Consider the following 16,006-nt stretch of genomic DNA (forward strand, 5'->3'; position numbering starts at 1 on the left):
TGTCTTTTGTCTGTGATCATACAAATAGCTCTATGTTTACTATTTCTAATGCACATTTGTCCAAACTCCAAAGTAGCATTTGTGGTCCTGCTTTGTGAATATTTAGTGTTAAATTAATTCAAAATATTTACTGGATTGTGACGCCATTTGAATGACTGAAAATTCATTAGTGAATTGATCCACTTGTATCATGTGAGAGTCCTGTGACTTGTACTTCTTCAAAAAGATCCACTTGACGTTTTTTATTTTTTTTGTGAGCTGCAAATTAAATTTATTGAAGGCACTTCCAAGCACAAGCTGTGCTTACAGGCCATAAGGAGCATTAGGGCATCTCCAATGCAAGTATCTTATTGAGTTCTTAAGGCTAAGCAGTCATGTCTTATTTTTTTTTATCATTGGAGTTGGATGACATGACATTGGAAGTTGCTTAGAAATAGGGGATGAAACTTCATATTGCAACTCTTAACTTGGGTGGCTTAACAATAAAAATCATTATTTTAATAGGTATTAGTGGGTCCCATAGTTATTATTTTTATTGAAAAATTGGAGGATTGGAATTTATGTGTCAAACCAAAAACATTGTTTTACTTTTTAAAAACAATTTAAAGCTTTCCAACGGTAGGAATTGGAAATTAATTTATCCAACAAACATATTTTCTTATTATAAATATCAGGCATGAGAACAACGAAAATTAATTTATATAATTTATTGTTATGTATTTTATTTTATTATGTATTTCTTATTGTTGCGTATTTTTCGTCACTTGCTAGTTATTGTCGGTATGTATTTCTCATCGTTTAAAATAAATTTATTATATTTTTATGTATTTATTATATATTTTTAATGTTTTTTAAACATTTATTAGATTTAACCATATATATTAATAAAATAATTGATATAAAAAATTTAAATCAAAATTAAATGAAAATAAAAAATATATATAAATTGGTGGGGTCACATATGAGTTGCTTATTTTAATGCCATTGGAGTAAAATTGGTGAAAGTTGCTTATCAAATTCTTAAATCCTACATGGCAATTTGGGTCCACAAAAAGTAACTTAAGCCACCCATCTAAGTTCCCCCCATTGGAGATGCCCTAATACTACGTACACAACCATGACAAGTGATTGAACCACATACAACATAAAATTCCCCTCCCTACAAATAGGTCCTAGACCAGTAAAACAATAAGCATCAGGGAGCAAACAACACCAAAACATGCAGAGACTAAAAACTATCCCCTTAACATACACTCACTCACCCGGAGCATAGCAACTCCATTTCCAACAATTTCCTCTCAAACTTCTCTCTTCCCAGTCCCACCTCAACTTCAATTATTTTCCTTATTTCCTCTCTCTCTCTCTCTCTCTCTCTCTCTCTCTATATATATATATATATATATATAAGACTAAAAACTATCCCCTTAACATACACTCACTCACCCGGAGCATAGCAACTCCATTTCCAACAATTTCCTCTCAAACTTCTCTCTTCCCAGTCCCACCTCAACTTCAATTATTTTCCTTATTTCCTCTCTCTCTCTCTCTCTCTCTCTCTCTCTCTCTCTATATATATATATATATATATATATATATATATATATATATATATATATATATATACATCAATCTTCAATAGCTATACCTAGCTATATATAACACACTTCAAAAGCAAAATCCAAAGATCTCTCTAGCTTTTTCATCCTCCATCGTACGTGTGTCCATGGCACCCTCACACATGCAAAACGGTGACTACTACAACACCACCGATGACGAAAACGACGTTGTTAACTACTACAACACCACCGATGACATAGAAGAAGAAACCGAGGCCAAAACCAACAACATTGTTTTCAATGGTTCTTCATCTTCACGTCGTTCATCATTTTCATTGAGTAGGGTAATACTTGACCCGAGAGGAAAATGGGTAGAAGTATGGAACCGGATTTTTCTTTTGGTATGTGCAACGGGTTTATTTGTGGATCCATTGTTTTTCTACACGTTGTCTATAAGTGACACGTGTATGTGTCTGTTTATTGACGGTTGGTTGCTAGTTACCGTCACCGTTATCCGTTGCATCACGGACGCGTTACATCTATGGAATATTTGGTTACAGTTTTATATTGAGAAACGCTCCTCTTTTGGATTTGTTCATCGTACTACTCGTCCTCGTACTTCTTCACATGTTTTTCCTTACTTCAAATTTAATAAGGGGGTTTTCTTTGATATCTTTGTCATCCTCCCTCTACCTCAGGTAGTTATTTATTTTTGTTTATTTTTTTTGTTTATAGTTAAGACTATAGAGAAACTCTAATATATATCTCTAAATTGCATTTTGTAAAAAAAAGTAATATCAAAATTGTAGTTGCACTTTGGTATTCCTGGCAATTGCAGCTAATGTGGTCACAAGTTGTGATGTCATTTACTTTCTTCGATTAAATGTATGTAGTCTAAATTTAAATAGAATAGTATTTAACATTTAACATAAGACTACAATGGAGAGAGTTACTAATTAATTTGTGGACTTAATGAGCTTTGTGATTGTAAAATTATTAATCCTTCAACATAAGTACTCTATCCCTTAATTTCTTTTAACTTTTTAAATAGCCAGCATATTTGTTTTTTTCTTTTCTTTTTCAGAATGTACACAATTACTTTGTCATGTTGCATAATTCTGAGCTGGCAAATAAAGGTGACGACAAGCATGAAAACAACTTGTTTTTCTACATGCAGATTGTTGTACTAATTAACCTTACTTACTTGCATCACACTCTCACCCACAACTTCATCAATGATGATCATGTGCATGTTAATTAACATCCTTGTTTATAGCTTAATTATGATATTAAGAATTTACAGACTCGTGGAAAAAAAACTATATTTTACTATAATTCAATAAAAGGAAATAAATGTTGCACACATTCATAATTTTTACGACTTATAAACTATATTTTACTAAACTTAAAAATTATATTTAAATATTCACTCTTTATGGGGACATTATTTCTTTTATGTCCCTCAATGCGCCATAAATCACTTTCTTTTTTTGGGTATAACTATATCTATCTCATGATGTATCCTTATTCTTATCATATTCAGTTTACCCTTATTATGTCGTCTCATGTTACGATTAAGTTTCAATGTTGGACACGAATATAAAGTCAAATAATCTTCGCTTCTAGAATGATGAAACTCATGTAAACTTTATAGATATAATCCAGTGTAATATGCTACAATATTTCGAATACATATTTTAAAAACAAAAAGAAAAAAAAAATGAAAGTCATCAATGGCAGTGACGACTTTCATAAAAAAATTAAAAAAATCAAAGTCATGGCTGCCATCAAAGTCGTGGCTGCCATCCACGACTTTGCTTAAAAGCTAAAAAAAAAAAATAGAAGTTGTGGGTAAATAATTTAAAAAGTGCACCTCTTTCCTAATATCCTCTAAAAAGTGCACTCTTTTGGTAATAGTCTCTATTATTGATCACTAATCACTATATACATTACAGGCATTAGTGTGTGTATTTCATATGATAAAAAAATAAATTTGCCCATAAATATAGTCAGTTTTTAAATTACTCGATACACATAATTACTAGTATTATTTTTATAAAAATGCCCTTGATTAACAATTTTTTTTTATACAAAATAGAAATTTTTAATATACAACATAATTTTCTTAACATATGTGAAATTATTAAAATGTCACTGTTTTGTAGATTGTGTTATGGGTGACAATTCCGTCTATGTTAAAAGACGGATCAATTACGTGGGTGACGATTATATTGTTGACGATTTTCCTATTTCAATACCTCCCTAAAGTTTTTCACTCAGTCAACTTCCTGCGTCGCAAACTCGCAGCTGGTTATATTTTTGGAACCATTTGGTGGGGATTCGCTCTCAACATGATCGCTTATTTTGTCGCTTCCCATGTAAGTCTCTATAATACTCCGTTCGTCCTTTAATATAAATCCTCATTGCAAATTTTACATATATTAAAAAAAAAGTTGTTAGTGTAATTAATGTAACTATTTGTTGATTCAATTAGTCCAAGAATTGGCGGTCTGAACCAGAATATGAACAATAATCATATTAGCTTGTCTTACCTTCAAAGCTTATACAAGATAACATAACTTATTGTGCAATTTTGTGTGTGTATATATGGTGAAACAGGCAGCAGGGCATGTTGGTATTTATTGGGACTTCAAAGGGGAATGAAGTGTCTAGGAGAGAAATGTGAGACAACAACAGGTTGTGGTTTGAGAACACTGTGCTGCAAAGAACCAATATACTATGGAAGCTATAGCATGATGAAGAAATTGGAGAAAACAAGGTTGATATGGGCACATAACAAGGATGCAAGGTTTACATGTTTAGATAGTGCTGACAACTATCAATATGGAGTTTATGAATTGAGTGTGCAACTTTTAGCAAATAATAGTCCAATCGAAAAGATACTCCTCCCTATCTTTTGGGGCTTAATGACTCTCAGGTAATTTTACATAACATACCCTTCATGTTTTTAAATTGCAGTTATTGTAATAATTGTGGTAATGTTGCAACATTTTTTTTCTGTTGGGTAGCATAGTGACTAGACTCACTAAGTGTGGAAAATTGTGGAATTCAAGATTCGAACGCCTTCAATAATGTTTCTAGTAGCTACCAACTGAGTTACTTTAATGGGACTGTTACAAATTTTTATACTACGATAAAATTTGATAAATATTAAAGCCATTTTTTTTTCCAAATAGTCCAATGACTAGAATTTGAACCCTTAAGTTATTGATGCTTTGTTGAAGTTATTGATGCTTCATATGCACTCTATATGTCATTATCACAATTTTGTTGTTGGCATGATCAGCACTTTTGGGAACCTCCGGAGCTCAACAGAAAGGATGGAAACCGTTTTCAATATTATTATGTTGATCAGTGGCCTCCTTCTAGTCACTATGCTAATTGGAAACATGAAGGTATGTACATAAATAATACACTCAATTTGGGGTTACATATAACAAAAATATTTCAACACTTTGTTTTACTTGTGTACATATACACACCATTTTGTTTTGGAAGATTAGTTCTATTTTGGTGACATAAATTGCTTTTTTAGCCCTTCAATTCTTATGAAAAAAAGAATTTGATAATTCGAAATTCAGCCGGAAGTTAAAGTTTTTTTTTTTTAAATAATTTTTTAAGTTGAAGATCAAATTCAAGTACTTTCGAGTTTCGAATTTCGATAGATTCAAACAAAAATTAGTAGTTTATTATTAGTAGTTTATTATTTAATTTTTATGTGGTGAATGGTAGGTATTTTTAAATGCTACAACATCGAAGAAGCGAGAGATGGAATTGAAGATGAAGAACATTGAATGGTGGATGAACAAAAGACGCTTGCCACAAGAGCTCCGACAACGTGTGCGTAACTACAAGAGACAATGTTGGACTGCAACGCGCGGAGTTGATGAATGTCAGTTAATCAAAAACCACCCCGAGGGTTTGCGAAGGGACATCAGGTACCATCTTCGTTTGGGTTTGGTGATGAAATTCTGGTACACAGTAGACAAGTGTTGTCCACGATGTGCAGACACTTGTCGTAACACTTGTCTTAGCAGTAAGAACAATAAAACAGAGCATTAAAAACATATACTGAAAAGCATAAACGACACACATAATTGTTAACCCAGTTCAGCCTAACAGCCTAATCTGGGGGATACCAATCCAGGAGGAAATTCACTATCAGCAGTATTAATTCAGAGCTAAACTCCCCCGTTTACAACTCCTCACTTAATCCCTACCCAATGCAACTTCTACCTAGGAACTCCTAGATATGAGACCCCGTCTCACTCCCCTCAACCTTACAACCAGTAAGGATTTCAATAACAGCATAATGGAGACACTCTCCTTGACAAAGATGAAGACACACTTCAATAACATCACCACCTAGCCAACGACTAAGTTCACAATTTGGAGTTGCTTAAAAGCTTCCTCCAATTACAATACTCAACTCATTACCTATAGGTTTCTGAGTGAGGACATAGTGACCATCTCACAACCCGAGTGGTTCACTTTACACCAACTCTCCTAGAGAGTGGCTTAAAGACACGAAACCCTTAAAAGACTACATTTTTGATATTCTATTTTTGCTTCAAGTTTCGGTCAATAAAATAGGGTTAGCAGCACCCTTTATATAGCACAGCCTCGTGGGCTTTTCACAATGATTCAGCTCCAAGAAATCTTCTAGATGCAAAATATATATTTTTACCAAATCTTTCTTTGCATCAAATATTCCTCCCATAAATATATTTGTTGTAAATATATTTTAAAATTAAATCTTCTAATCTTCTTGAAGCACAAAGATTTATTTGAAATAAATCTTTTATATTTTCTGCAGCAATCTTCACAAGATATATTTTTGAAACAAATATTATATTTTCTAAAAATATAATTCCTTTAGAAAATAGAACTAGGGTTCAGCTGCCTTCTGAAACACATTGATCACGTGCGCCTTGTTGAGTAAGAAACCACGAAACAATTCTTCAATCAAATCTTCGAAAGATTGAGTAGAAAATAAAAACGCTAGCTGGCGCGAACAATCAGACATACAAGTGTTGTTACATCTGTCGCAACACTTGGCGTAAGCACATATGTCTCAACCCTTGACTAAAAGATGTTTTTGCAAAATGTAGCCAACATACAAAAACCCAACAGGTGAGACAGGTAATGTTGCCAAATTTTGATTACATCTTTTTGCTTATGATTTTGGATTAAAGGTGGCAATGATGATCACTTTCACATGAGGGAAAGAGGACTTGAATGTTAATGCTTCAATATTTTGTTTAGGTGCCATTATTTCAGCATATGGATGAATTGGTGCTAGAGAACATTTGTGACCGTGTCAAGTCCCTTGTATTCACAAAAGGAGAAACAGTAAGTTTTAAATTGCATTTGCCACAGTAACCATCCAATCTAGATCGAAAGGTCAAGATTTAAGCTCACCATTTTAAAATTCTTAAATAAAATTTAAAATCAATTTTTTCTGGATCATTTTGATCATGATCGGATGGTTACCGACACCCTAAATGCGTGACTACATATGAAAGCAACAACTACGGTTGAGTAATCATCATTTGATCATGATCGGATGGTTACCGACACCCTAAGCAATTTCTCACCGTCAACTAATTAATCATAATCATCATATTATTAAAAATGTTTAACTTGTATTATAATAATTTCTAAAATTACACATACTAATTGGTTATAATTTGTTAACATTGTAATTTTTTTACACCTACAATGCATCAAAATTAAACTTTTTATAAATAGTTAACTAGAAACATGAATTATGTATGGTTAATTATGTTATACATACAGCTAACAAGAGAGGGAGATCTGGTTCAAAGAATGCTATTTGTAGTAAGGGGTCATCTTCAAAGTAGCCAAGTCCTAAGAGATGGAGTAAAAAGTTGTTGCATGTTAGGGCCAGGAAACTTTAGTGGTGATGAACTTCTATCATGGTGTTTAAGAAGGCCATTTATACCGCGCCTTCCGACATCATCATCAACCTTGGTCACACTTGAAGCAACAGAGGTATTTGGACTTGAAGTTGAGGATGTCAAATATGTGACACACCATTTCAGGTATATAAGTATTTCTTTAATCATGTTATTGGTGTGAAATATCTGGATATGGATTGGGTGTATTCAGATTGTTTGTACAGTCATGCAGTCAACTATTTTAATGGTCCAGATCCAAAGTTCACAAAATAAATAAAATGGATGGTTGAGATTACCTGCAGTCAATATTTTGACTGCAGAAAATCCATTTCCGAAATATCTAGTTATGATTAAGTGCCCGTTTGTTATTGTTTTTGTGTGAAAGAATAAGTTTTTTTCAACAAATGATCGATTTTAAAAGGGAAATTTTATTCATTTGTAAATGATTTTTTTAAAAATGAAAACACGAATGAAAAATAAAACTAGAAAAAACTCTTTTAAATAAGAAGCTGTTTTGAGTATCCTCCTTTTTTTTAACTATTTCGTTTAGAAAAAATAATTTTTAAACACAAAATAGCTTCTTTTCGTTTTCAAAAAAAAAAATCACAAAATAAATCACAAAATTGTCAAATATCAATTATTTTTTATATAATTTGTGATAAATGGCTTATGGTTTCTTTTGGCAAACCATATTTCAGGGACACATTTACAAACGAAAATGTTTGGAGAAGTGTTAGATATTACTCACCTGTTTGGAGAATCTGGGCTGCTGTGGCAATTCAGTTGGCTTGGAGAAGGTATAGACATAGATCGACTTTAACTTCTTTATCTTTTATTAGGCTTTGTAGACCTTTATCAAGGTCCAGATCTATGGAAGAGGTTAGACTTCATCTTTATACGGTCTTGTCAACCTTACCGAAGCCAAATCAAAGATGATTTTGACTCTTCAAAATATTGTGAAAATGATTAATGTATAGTAGTGTATATGTATAGGTGGAGTTTTGCGACAATGGTTATTTTTATTTACCCTTTAGATTATTGTACTATTGAACTTTATTTTGACCATGTGCCGATTTTTTTTAATAATTTTTTAGTAAATCACTAAATTGACCTTTAATATTGTAAGACGTCAATCAATTTAATAATCTTATTAAGTTCTTTTGTTATGTTGCATGAGCTGACACATAAGTGTTTATATTAAACTCAACATATGCAAATTAGTTATGGGTGAAATTCGCTTATTTATTTCTATTCATCACACGCACTACTCAACTCAATGAAGAGAAACACTTTATATAAAAGATATAACAGTCAAAATTTATATTTAAGGCGGACAATACCTCAAAAGCTCTTACAAGGGATAACCATTTTATTAGATGACTTCGGCTAGCTGTCCACAATCCATAGTTATTATATTATTTTTAACTCTGTTTGAATTTTAGATTGCAATTGCAACATGCATAAAAACTTACATAATCCACCATACAAATGTGACATTAAATGAAATCAAAACTCTAGACCAACTTCAATTTCAGTATGTGTTTAACTCTGATTGCATTTTACATAAAAACTTGCATAGCTCACCATGCATACATATTAAATTAAAAATAAGATCGATGTGCAACTTTGATTTCTTTAACATCATGCATGTTCAAGATATTTGTTGACAAGAGGATCAAAATGGAAAAGAAAACTCATTCTCATTGAATTGGGAAAAAAATGAAAGTTATCTGTTACATAGCAGTGAGGCTTGTGCCTTATATATATTTCTCTATAAAGGGTAATTTACTATTTACCAAACTAATATTTACTAAACTAATATTTACCAAGTTAACTAATCTAGGTAAAACTAATCAGTATAATAAAGCTAATAATATTATTTTTGACTTTGCATGTTCAAGATATTCATTGCTAACATCATTAATTTCAAAACTCTACACCAACTGCACTTTGTGACTTCCAATGTCTTGCTTTCTCAAATCCATTGGTATAGTTTTCAAAATCATCAATAGTTTGGTCAATCTCTTGTTGAGTATTCATCACAAAGGGTCCAAATTGTACTATTGGTTCACCTAATGGTTCACCTCCAACTAAAATAAACCTAAGAACCTTAGATGATTTATTCCATGCCTCTAGACCATCCCCTAAACCTAGAAGGACAATATGGTGAGAAGTTGTAGGATGAGATTTTTTATTTCCAAAAATACCCTCTCCTTCTAAGATGTACACAAAAGCATTCCAAGATTTTGGTACAAGTTGTTGTAGGTGTGATCCTGGTTCAAGAGTAAAATCCAAATACATTGTTGGTGTTCTTGTGTAAATTGGTGACTTTACTCCAAGTGCTTCCCCTGCTATAACTCTAACCATGATACCATCTTTCATAGTTTCTACTATGTCCTTGCTTAAAATTTCTTGGTACCTTGGTTCAATCCTAAGATGACACAACAGCATAAGGACAAATTAAACCAAAGTTTAGCTTCGTAGTTAAGAAAATAGTGTACCAATTTGACTTAAACTTCAAGTTATATAAATCTTATTAATCTCGTGAAGGATATAACCAAAAAAAAAGTAGTACCAATTAGAATCTATGAAAATGTCAATAATAAATACTTCTAATAAAAATAAATTAAGACTACATTAAAAATTAAAGGAAGTGGCAAAATTTAAAATCAAATACTTCCATCATCATCATCACAACATATAAGGGTTTTAGGTAGAGCTGTCAAATGGGCCGGCCCGGTCCGGCCTGGCCCGGCCTGGAGGGGCCCGGTCAAATAAAGAGGCCGGCCCAGCCCGGCCCGTTAACTTCATGGCCCAGCCCGCTTAGCCCGGCCCGATAAGCAAAAGCCTACATGGCCCGATGGGCCGGCCCACTAATTTTCATAATATTTTTTTTTTGAAAAAAAAATATATTCTACTAAATTTATGTTATATTTTTCAACTAAATCTTCAAGAAGGTAATTCTTATCCCTATATTTTCTCACATAATCTCCCAAATAACAATATCTTCCTCTTTATCCTCATCAAACAAACAAACAAATCTCTAACAAATAATCTCATTCTAATCTAATAAGTTTTTTGTCATATTATTATTATTATTACTACAAAAAACAAATTCCAAGTTTTATATCTTTCATTCATCCATTGTAATTTAAATAAATAAAAAACAAAAATATAAAAGAATATAAAATAAATACAATAAAAAGATGATAGGCTTAAAATAACCATATTCCAAGTTTTATATCCTTCGTTGTAATTGTACAAAAACCAATAAAACAATAAAAATAATTAAAAAAATTATATATGAATTTATGCATAAAAATAGGACCAAAATATAACAATAAAAAGATTATACAATTTTTATAAATAATTTTTTAATTCTTTAAGGGGCCGGCCCAAAAGCCTGTGGGCCGGCCCATGACTGCCCATAAAAAAGCCTGACCCGATATGGTCCGGCCCGATAAGGCTCGGCCTCCTTTTTATGAAGTCCGGCCCGTGTAAAAGGATAGGGCTAATGGGCCGGCCCGATAGCCCGGCCCTTTTTGACAGCTCTAGTTTTAGGCACATTCTTTATAATGGCCATTTTAGACCCTCTTTGAATATGTTGGTGCTCTATTCAAAAAGCACTTGTAGGATATATGGTCCATGATTTGGAATCATGAAATAAAGTCACGTGCGAAAGTGAGGGTGCAATATCAATTCATAATGTTCTAAAATGTATTATTTGACTTTTTTTTTTTTTTGTAAAGAGTGGAATTCCTTTTTTGGCTCTCATTGATACTGTATTAGATGGTGAGCATTTATCCAAAAGTCCAAACAAATAATGATGATCTTTTAGTGACGCAAACAGTATGTCATCATCGAATTATGTGGTCAATATTTAGTACTAGTAATGTTCTGATTTTGAGTCTTTTTCACCAAAAAATATTTCCCTCTAGCAACCTAAATTTTGAATACTTCTATACTAAGAAATAATATTCAATTCAAATGTTATTAACATAAGAAAATAGTATGAACTATATACGCTGTGAATCACAAACACCGGTAATAATTAATAAATTAAAAAAAATATTAATCGAATGTAGTCACATAAGTATGTGTTTTTTTAGGTGGAATAACGCATTTGACCAAAAACTATTGTTTGGAGCGTCTTAAAATCATAGCATGTAAGCATTGGAACATGATAATTCATCTCTCGCTGACAAACCAAAAGGTCACATGCAATGTCGAAGTCGGGTAGGTGTTGTACACTAGACACACCTTCGAGCATAAGTCTTTGTGATACAAAGAGTCAAAGACTATATAAGTTGTGCATTGTTCACTTACATTTTATGTTGGGAAGCAAGGTTGATCCATAGTTGTAGACCCTTTTGGATTCCTTGAGCTGCAGGCATTTCTGAGTGCACTATCCCTCTACCAGCAGTCATCCATTGCAAGTCACCAGCTTCAATTGTTCCTTTGTGTCCTTCAAAATCTTCATGTGTTACAGCACCCTTAATTTTACAAACAATTACACTAAGGTGAAATTAGGACAAGCATATGTGACCAATATTGTATGCAAGAAACTTAAAGTACACTCAAACTAGTAGTTGGCCTTTTAGAAAATTAAACAAGACTACATTATAGTACATATGTGATATGGGCTCCCTTTTGTCTTTGTGCCATTGTGCTCGTAAAATGTTACTATTGGTAGTTTTTACGATTTTGCTTTTGTAGTTCAGTCACTGTTTTAAATTGCGGTCATAATCCCAATTACGACACAAATTTAAAATACAAAAAAATATAGTTGATACGGTCGAATTTGTGGTTGTAACCGTTGATAACTTTAAAATACTTTCACAATTTAAAACTATATACTAACACTCACTAAAATAGTTCATTTAGTAATCAATCATTAATACTAATAACACTAGCACATAAATTAATACCATATTGAGTTGACTATTTAGTTCAATTAACATAATAATTTGAACTAACATAGAATAAAAATATCATATTAGAAAGCCAAATGTTTAGTTTACTTTTTGTGATTCTTATTGATTTATTCTCCTTATAATGGCCACTATATTATATTCTATACCTTTGACTTTATAACAACACAACAAAAATGAATTATTCAAAAGGTTTTATATTTCTCAAATGTTAATAAGAAGATTTTACCTGTAACATATATGTGACTGTCTCAAATCCTGTTTTAATAAATGTGAGAAATTATGAAAATGAATTAGAAACTCATAATTAAGAGGAGATTAATGAAAAACAAGTATAAATAACATAGAAAATTCAACATGCATGACAAACCTCTATGTGGATGATCAGGAAATCCAGAAGGAGCAGTAACTGCAATATTTCAAATTCTTAGAAAACAAAAAAAGATTGTGACTCTCATTTTGAACTTAAAAAACAGAGCAAAAAACAGAGATTCTCACCTGAAAATTCATCCAAGACAAGGAAAGGATCAAAATACTTGAGCTCAAATCTAATCAAACCCACATAACCAATCAATTCAAAAATCTCAATTCCAAAATATCTAATGCAATTTATATATAAATTTAACACCTTACCTCAATGATCATAATTGAATATTTTTAAAATTATTTTCTTTTCATCTCAATCAAATGTTACATGAATGTAATTTAATTTCTCTATATACATACATATGTTGTAAGTCAAGTTTTGAAAATATAATGATATATTTTAATAATAATGATAATAATAACCGATACTCCATCTGATCTCATATATAAGTAAAAATTATTTTTCAGGTTCATCGAATAACTAATATATTATGGATCAGATACATCAATCATTCGATAAATCTCTCAGAGTCAGTATGTTATTGCATTGTAATTTGTATAGGAATGAATGAGTTACGTACCTTCCTATGCTTCTTCTAACAACAGCACCAACACCTTCTCGTTGAGGTTTGGCTAGGAACTTTCTTGCTACAAGACGAGGCTCTATAAGATTTTGTGGCATTTTGTGTAACAAGTGGGAATTGGAAAAAACAATGTAGTGTATGATGAAAATGTTTTGAAGTGTATATATAATAATAGGAAGGTGGGGTCTATGTATGTATGTATGGTGTGAGATTAAGAAATATCAAACTAAAGAAAAAATGTACTAAGTGATAGCTCAGCTAAGAGTTTGCTTGTGCTTAATATTCGGCTTATTTATTCCATTCTTGTTAACATACGTCATCTTAACGCACTCATGATGAATCATGATGTCTTAATAGTGGATTTTCTATGTCATAATAGTGGAATTTCTATTTAAAAGGACTCCCTCTATAACACAATGAATCATTAGTTGACCGTTTAACGCATGACAATGTATAACTTTGACGATTAATCTCTTTAATTGTAGTTTCTTCGTCCCAAAATATAAGTAAAAATGAGTCAAAAAAATTTGATGTATTTAGTTAAAGATTTGAACCAAATAAATTCATTTTTGTTAACTAACTTTTATTTATACTCCCTCCGTCCCAAAATAAATGACCTATTTTTTACTTTGTCTACTATTCATATGATCGCTTTTGACTTTATTTTTCAACTAATATGTATATGCAAATATTGACATATGAAATGTTGTTTTTTTTTTTTTAAAACTTGGTATCCGGTCTTAGGACCGACTAATCCAAGGGTACCAATATATATAATTTTTATAACTTTTAATAATAAATAATTTATTATATTAATGATTAAAGTTGTGCATTGACAAACATGAAAGTGATCAACTAGATCATTTATTTTCGGATGGGGGAGTATTTTGGTACGGAGGGAGTATGATAGTAAAATTATAAAAAGTTGATATTTTAAAATACTCATCGAGATGAATTCAATAATATCTTATATGCTAATGTTTATTTTTAATTATTAGTAAAAAAAAAACGTGGTCAAACCAAAATGTGTAAATAGGGCACGAGAGTGAATTGAGTTAGTCAATTTGAAACCAGAGAGTAGTATACTATACTATAAGCATTTGAAAAATGCTCACAATATGCCGGCCCTAGTTATTCTTTGAAAAAATATTCTCTGTTAAGTTTTCTTTATTACTATGGAGAGAGATGAAATGAGTTGAAAATTGGTGGATTTTTTTAAAAAAATTCATCCATTCATAGATAAGATAGATTGAACAATATATAGATGAATTATTTCGTTACTTTAATATACCACATTTATTATATTATTATATTTTGGGATTATTTTTTGTCTAGAATCTTCACTCTATACCATTTTTTTCTCTATATGATTTTTTTCTTTCTTTTAATATAAATAAGTGGTTTTTTATACAGATTTTTTTTGGGTGATTTCATCATCTGAATGTTGCGTTGTATTACTTATCGTCTTGTGTGGTACTATTTAATTTTTCATATTATTGTTCATAAAAAAAAAAAACTTAAAATTATTTGACATTCATCTACTTGATCTACGGTACCTCTTCTCTCTTCTATTTTTCACCTCTCTTTGTTTCTTAGAATATGAAAATGTGAGAGACCCGCCTAAGATGTGAGACTCACCCAACTGTAAAATACACAAAGTAAATTCTCTTCTACTAATCAAACTATTTTATATGCAAAAATAAAAAATCAAACTTTTATTAACCATCTATTTAAAAGGTCTAAAATTCTGGCTTCCTTTGGTAAAAAATCGTGGATAAGTAGTACATATATTACTACTCTAAATTAAAAGGAAGAAAAATACTACTAGTTCTAGTTGGACTTTATATATCACGCATCCGTCACTTAGCATCATCACTCACATTTAACAATTCGTTATCTAAACTCTAAAGTATATTGACTTTTTTTTAACACCCTTCCCACCTTCATCATTTTGTTCGAATTTAAGATTAATTTGGCTTTTGGCCACTTTCATAATTTTGTAATTTTATTTGTAATATTGATATTTTAAAAAAATAAAATTACAAAGGATATTTTCAAATGTTGTAAGTTTTTTATACTATGCTTTAAGATGATATACGTACGTGTCGTAGTAGGTTATTAAATTTATCCGTTTTATCTATTGGTTTTTCAAAATTCAACTGAAATTATGTTTTAGCTAAACCATAACAAACAAAATAGTGAATTGATATAAGTGATAAAAGTCTCGACCTCTTAAGCATATGACCATTGGTTTGATTTTTTGTCTCATGCGTATGGAGAAAATTTGACTGGAAATGGAGGGGAAAACTCATATTATATGCCCCACAGATTCTCTTATCGTACCTTAAATAACATCATACACATTAAATAACACCATTAAAAATAAGCCAAAACAGATGTCACGACCAAACAAGGAATTGGGTAGTTAAAAATAAAATGGAGTGGGAAAGTTGCAGTGATTTTTTTAAAAAGTCCGGTTCAAATATATTTTTATTCGAGTTTTCATTTTTAAATCCACTATTTTGTTCATTCATATACATCTTCCAACAAATATTTTTTTATATGTACGGTTCAACAATAAAATCTTGAACTATATAGTTAAGAGATTTAAATATCTACTACATATG

The 16,006-nt window shown here is 31.2% G+C and overlaps 2 protein-coding genes across 2 annotated transcripts; one reads left to right on the forward strand and one right to left on the reverse strand.

Annotated features, from left to right (window-relative positions):
* The first annotated feature begins 1,723 nt into the window (after window positions 1–1,723).
* LOC123920616 (cyclic nucleotide-gated ion channel 4-like) lies at window positions 1,724–8,434 on the forward strand. The gene is made up of 9 exons (XM_045972906.1): window positions 1,724–2,254; window positions 3,722–3,938; window positions 4,176–4,494; window positions 4,864–4,972; window positions 5,310–5,537; window positions 6,711–6,719; window positions 6,843–6,929; window positions 7,377–7,642; window positions 8,197–8,434. The coding sequence occupies exons 1-9, from the start codon at window positions 1,724–1,726 to the stop codon at window positions 8,432–8,434; spliced, it is 2,004 nt and encodes a 667-aa protein (XP_045828862.1).
* Window positions 8,435–9,247: 813 nt separating this feature from the next.
* LOC123920426 (pirin-like protein At1g50590) lies at window positions 9,248–13,532 on the reverse strand. The gene is made up of 6 exons (XM_045972681.1): window positions 13,377–13,532; window positions 12,928–12,977; window positions 12,800–12,838; window positions 12,659–12,687; window positions 11,825–11,991; window positions 9,248–9,929 (listed from the first exon to the last, which is right to left on the reverse strand). Exons 1-6 carry the CDS (start codon window positions 13,475–13,477, stop codon window positions 9,425–9,427), a joined length of 891 nt encoding a protein of 296 aa, XP_045828637.1. The 5' UTR covers window positions 13,478–13,532; the 3' UTR covers window positions 9,248–9,424.
* Window positions 13,533–16,006: the final 2,474 nt, after the last annotated feature.

This window comes from Trifolium pratense, linkage group LG4 (assembly GCF_020283565.1).
Source record: "Trifolium pratense cultivar HEN17-A07 linkage group LG4, ARS_RC_1.1, whole genome shotgun sequence".
NCBI lineage: Eukaryota > Viridiplantae > Streptophyta > Magnoliopsida > Fabales > Fabaceae > Trifolium > Trifolium pratense.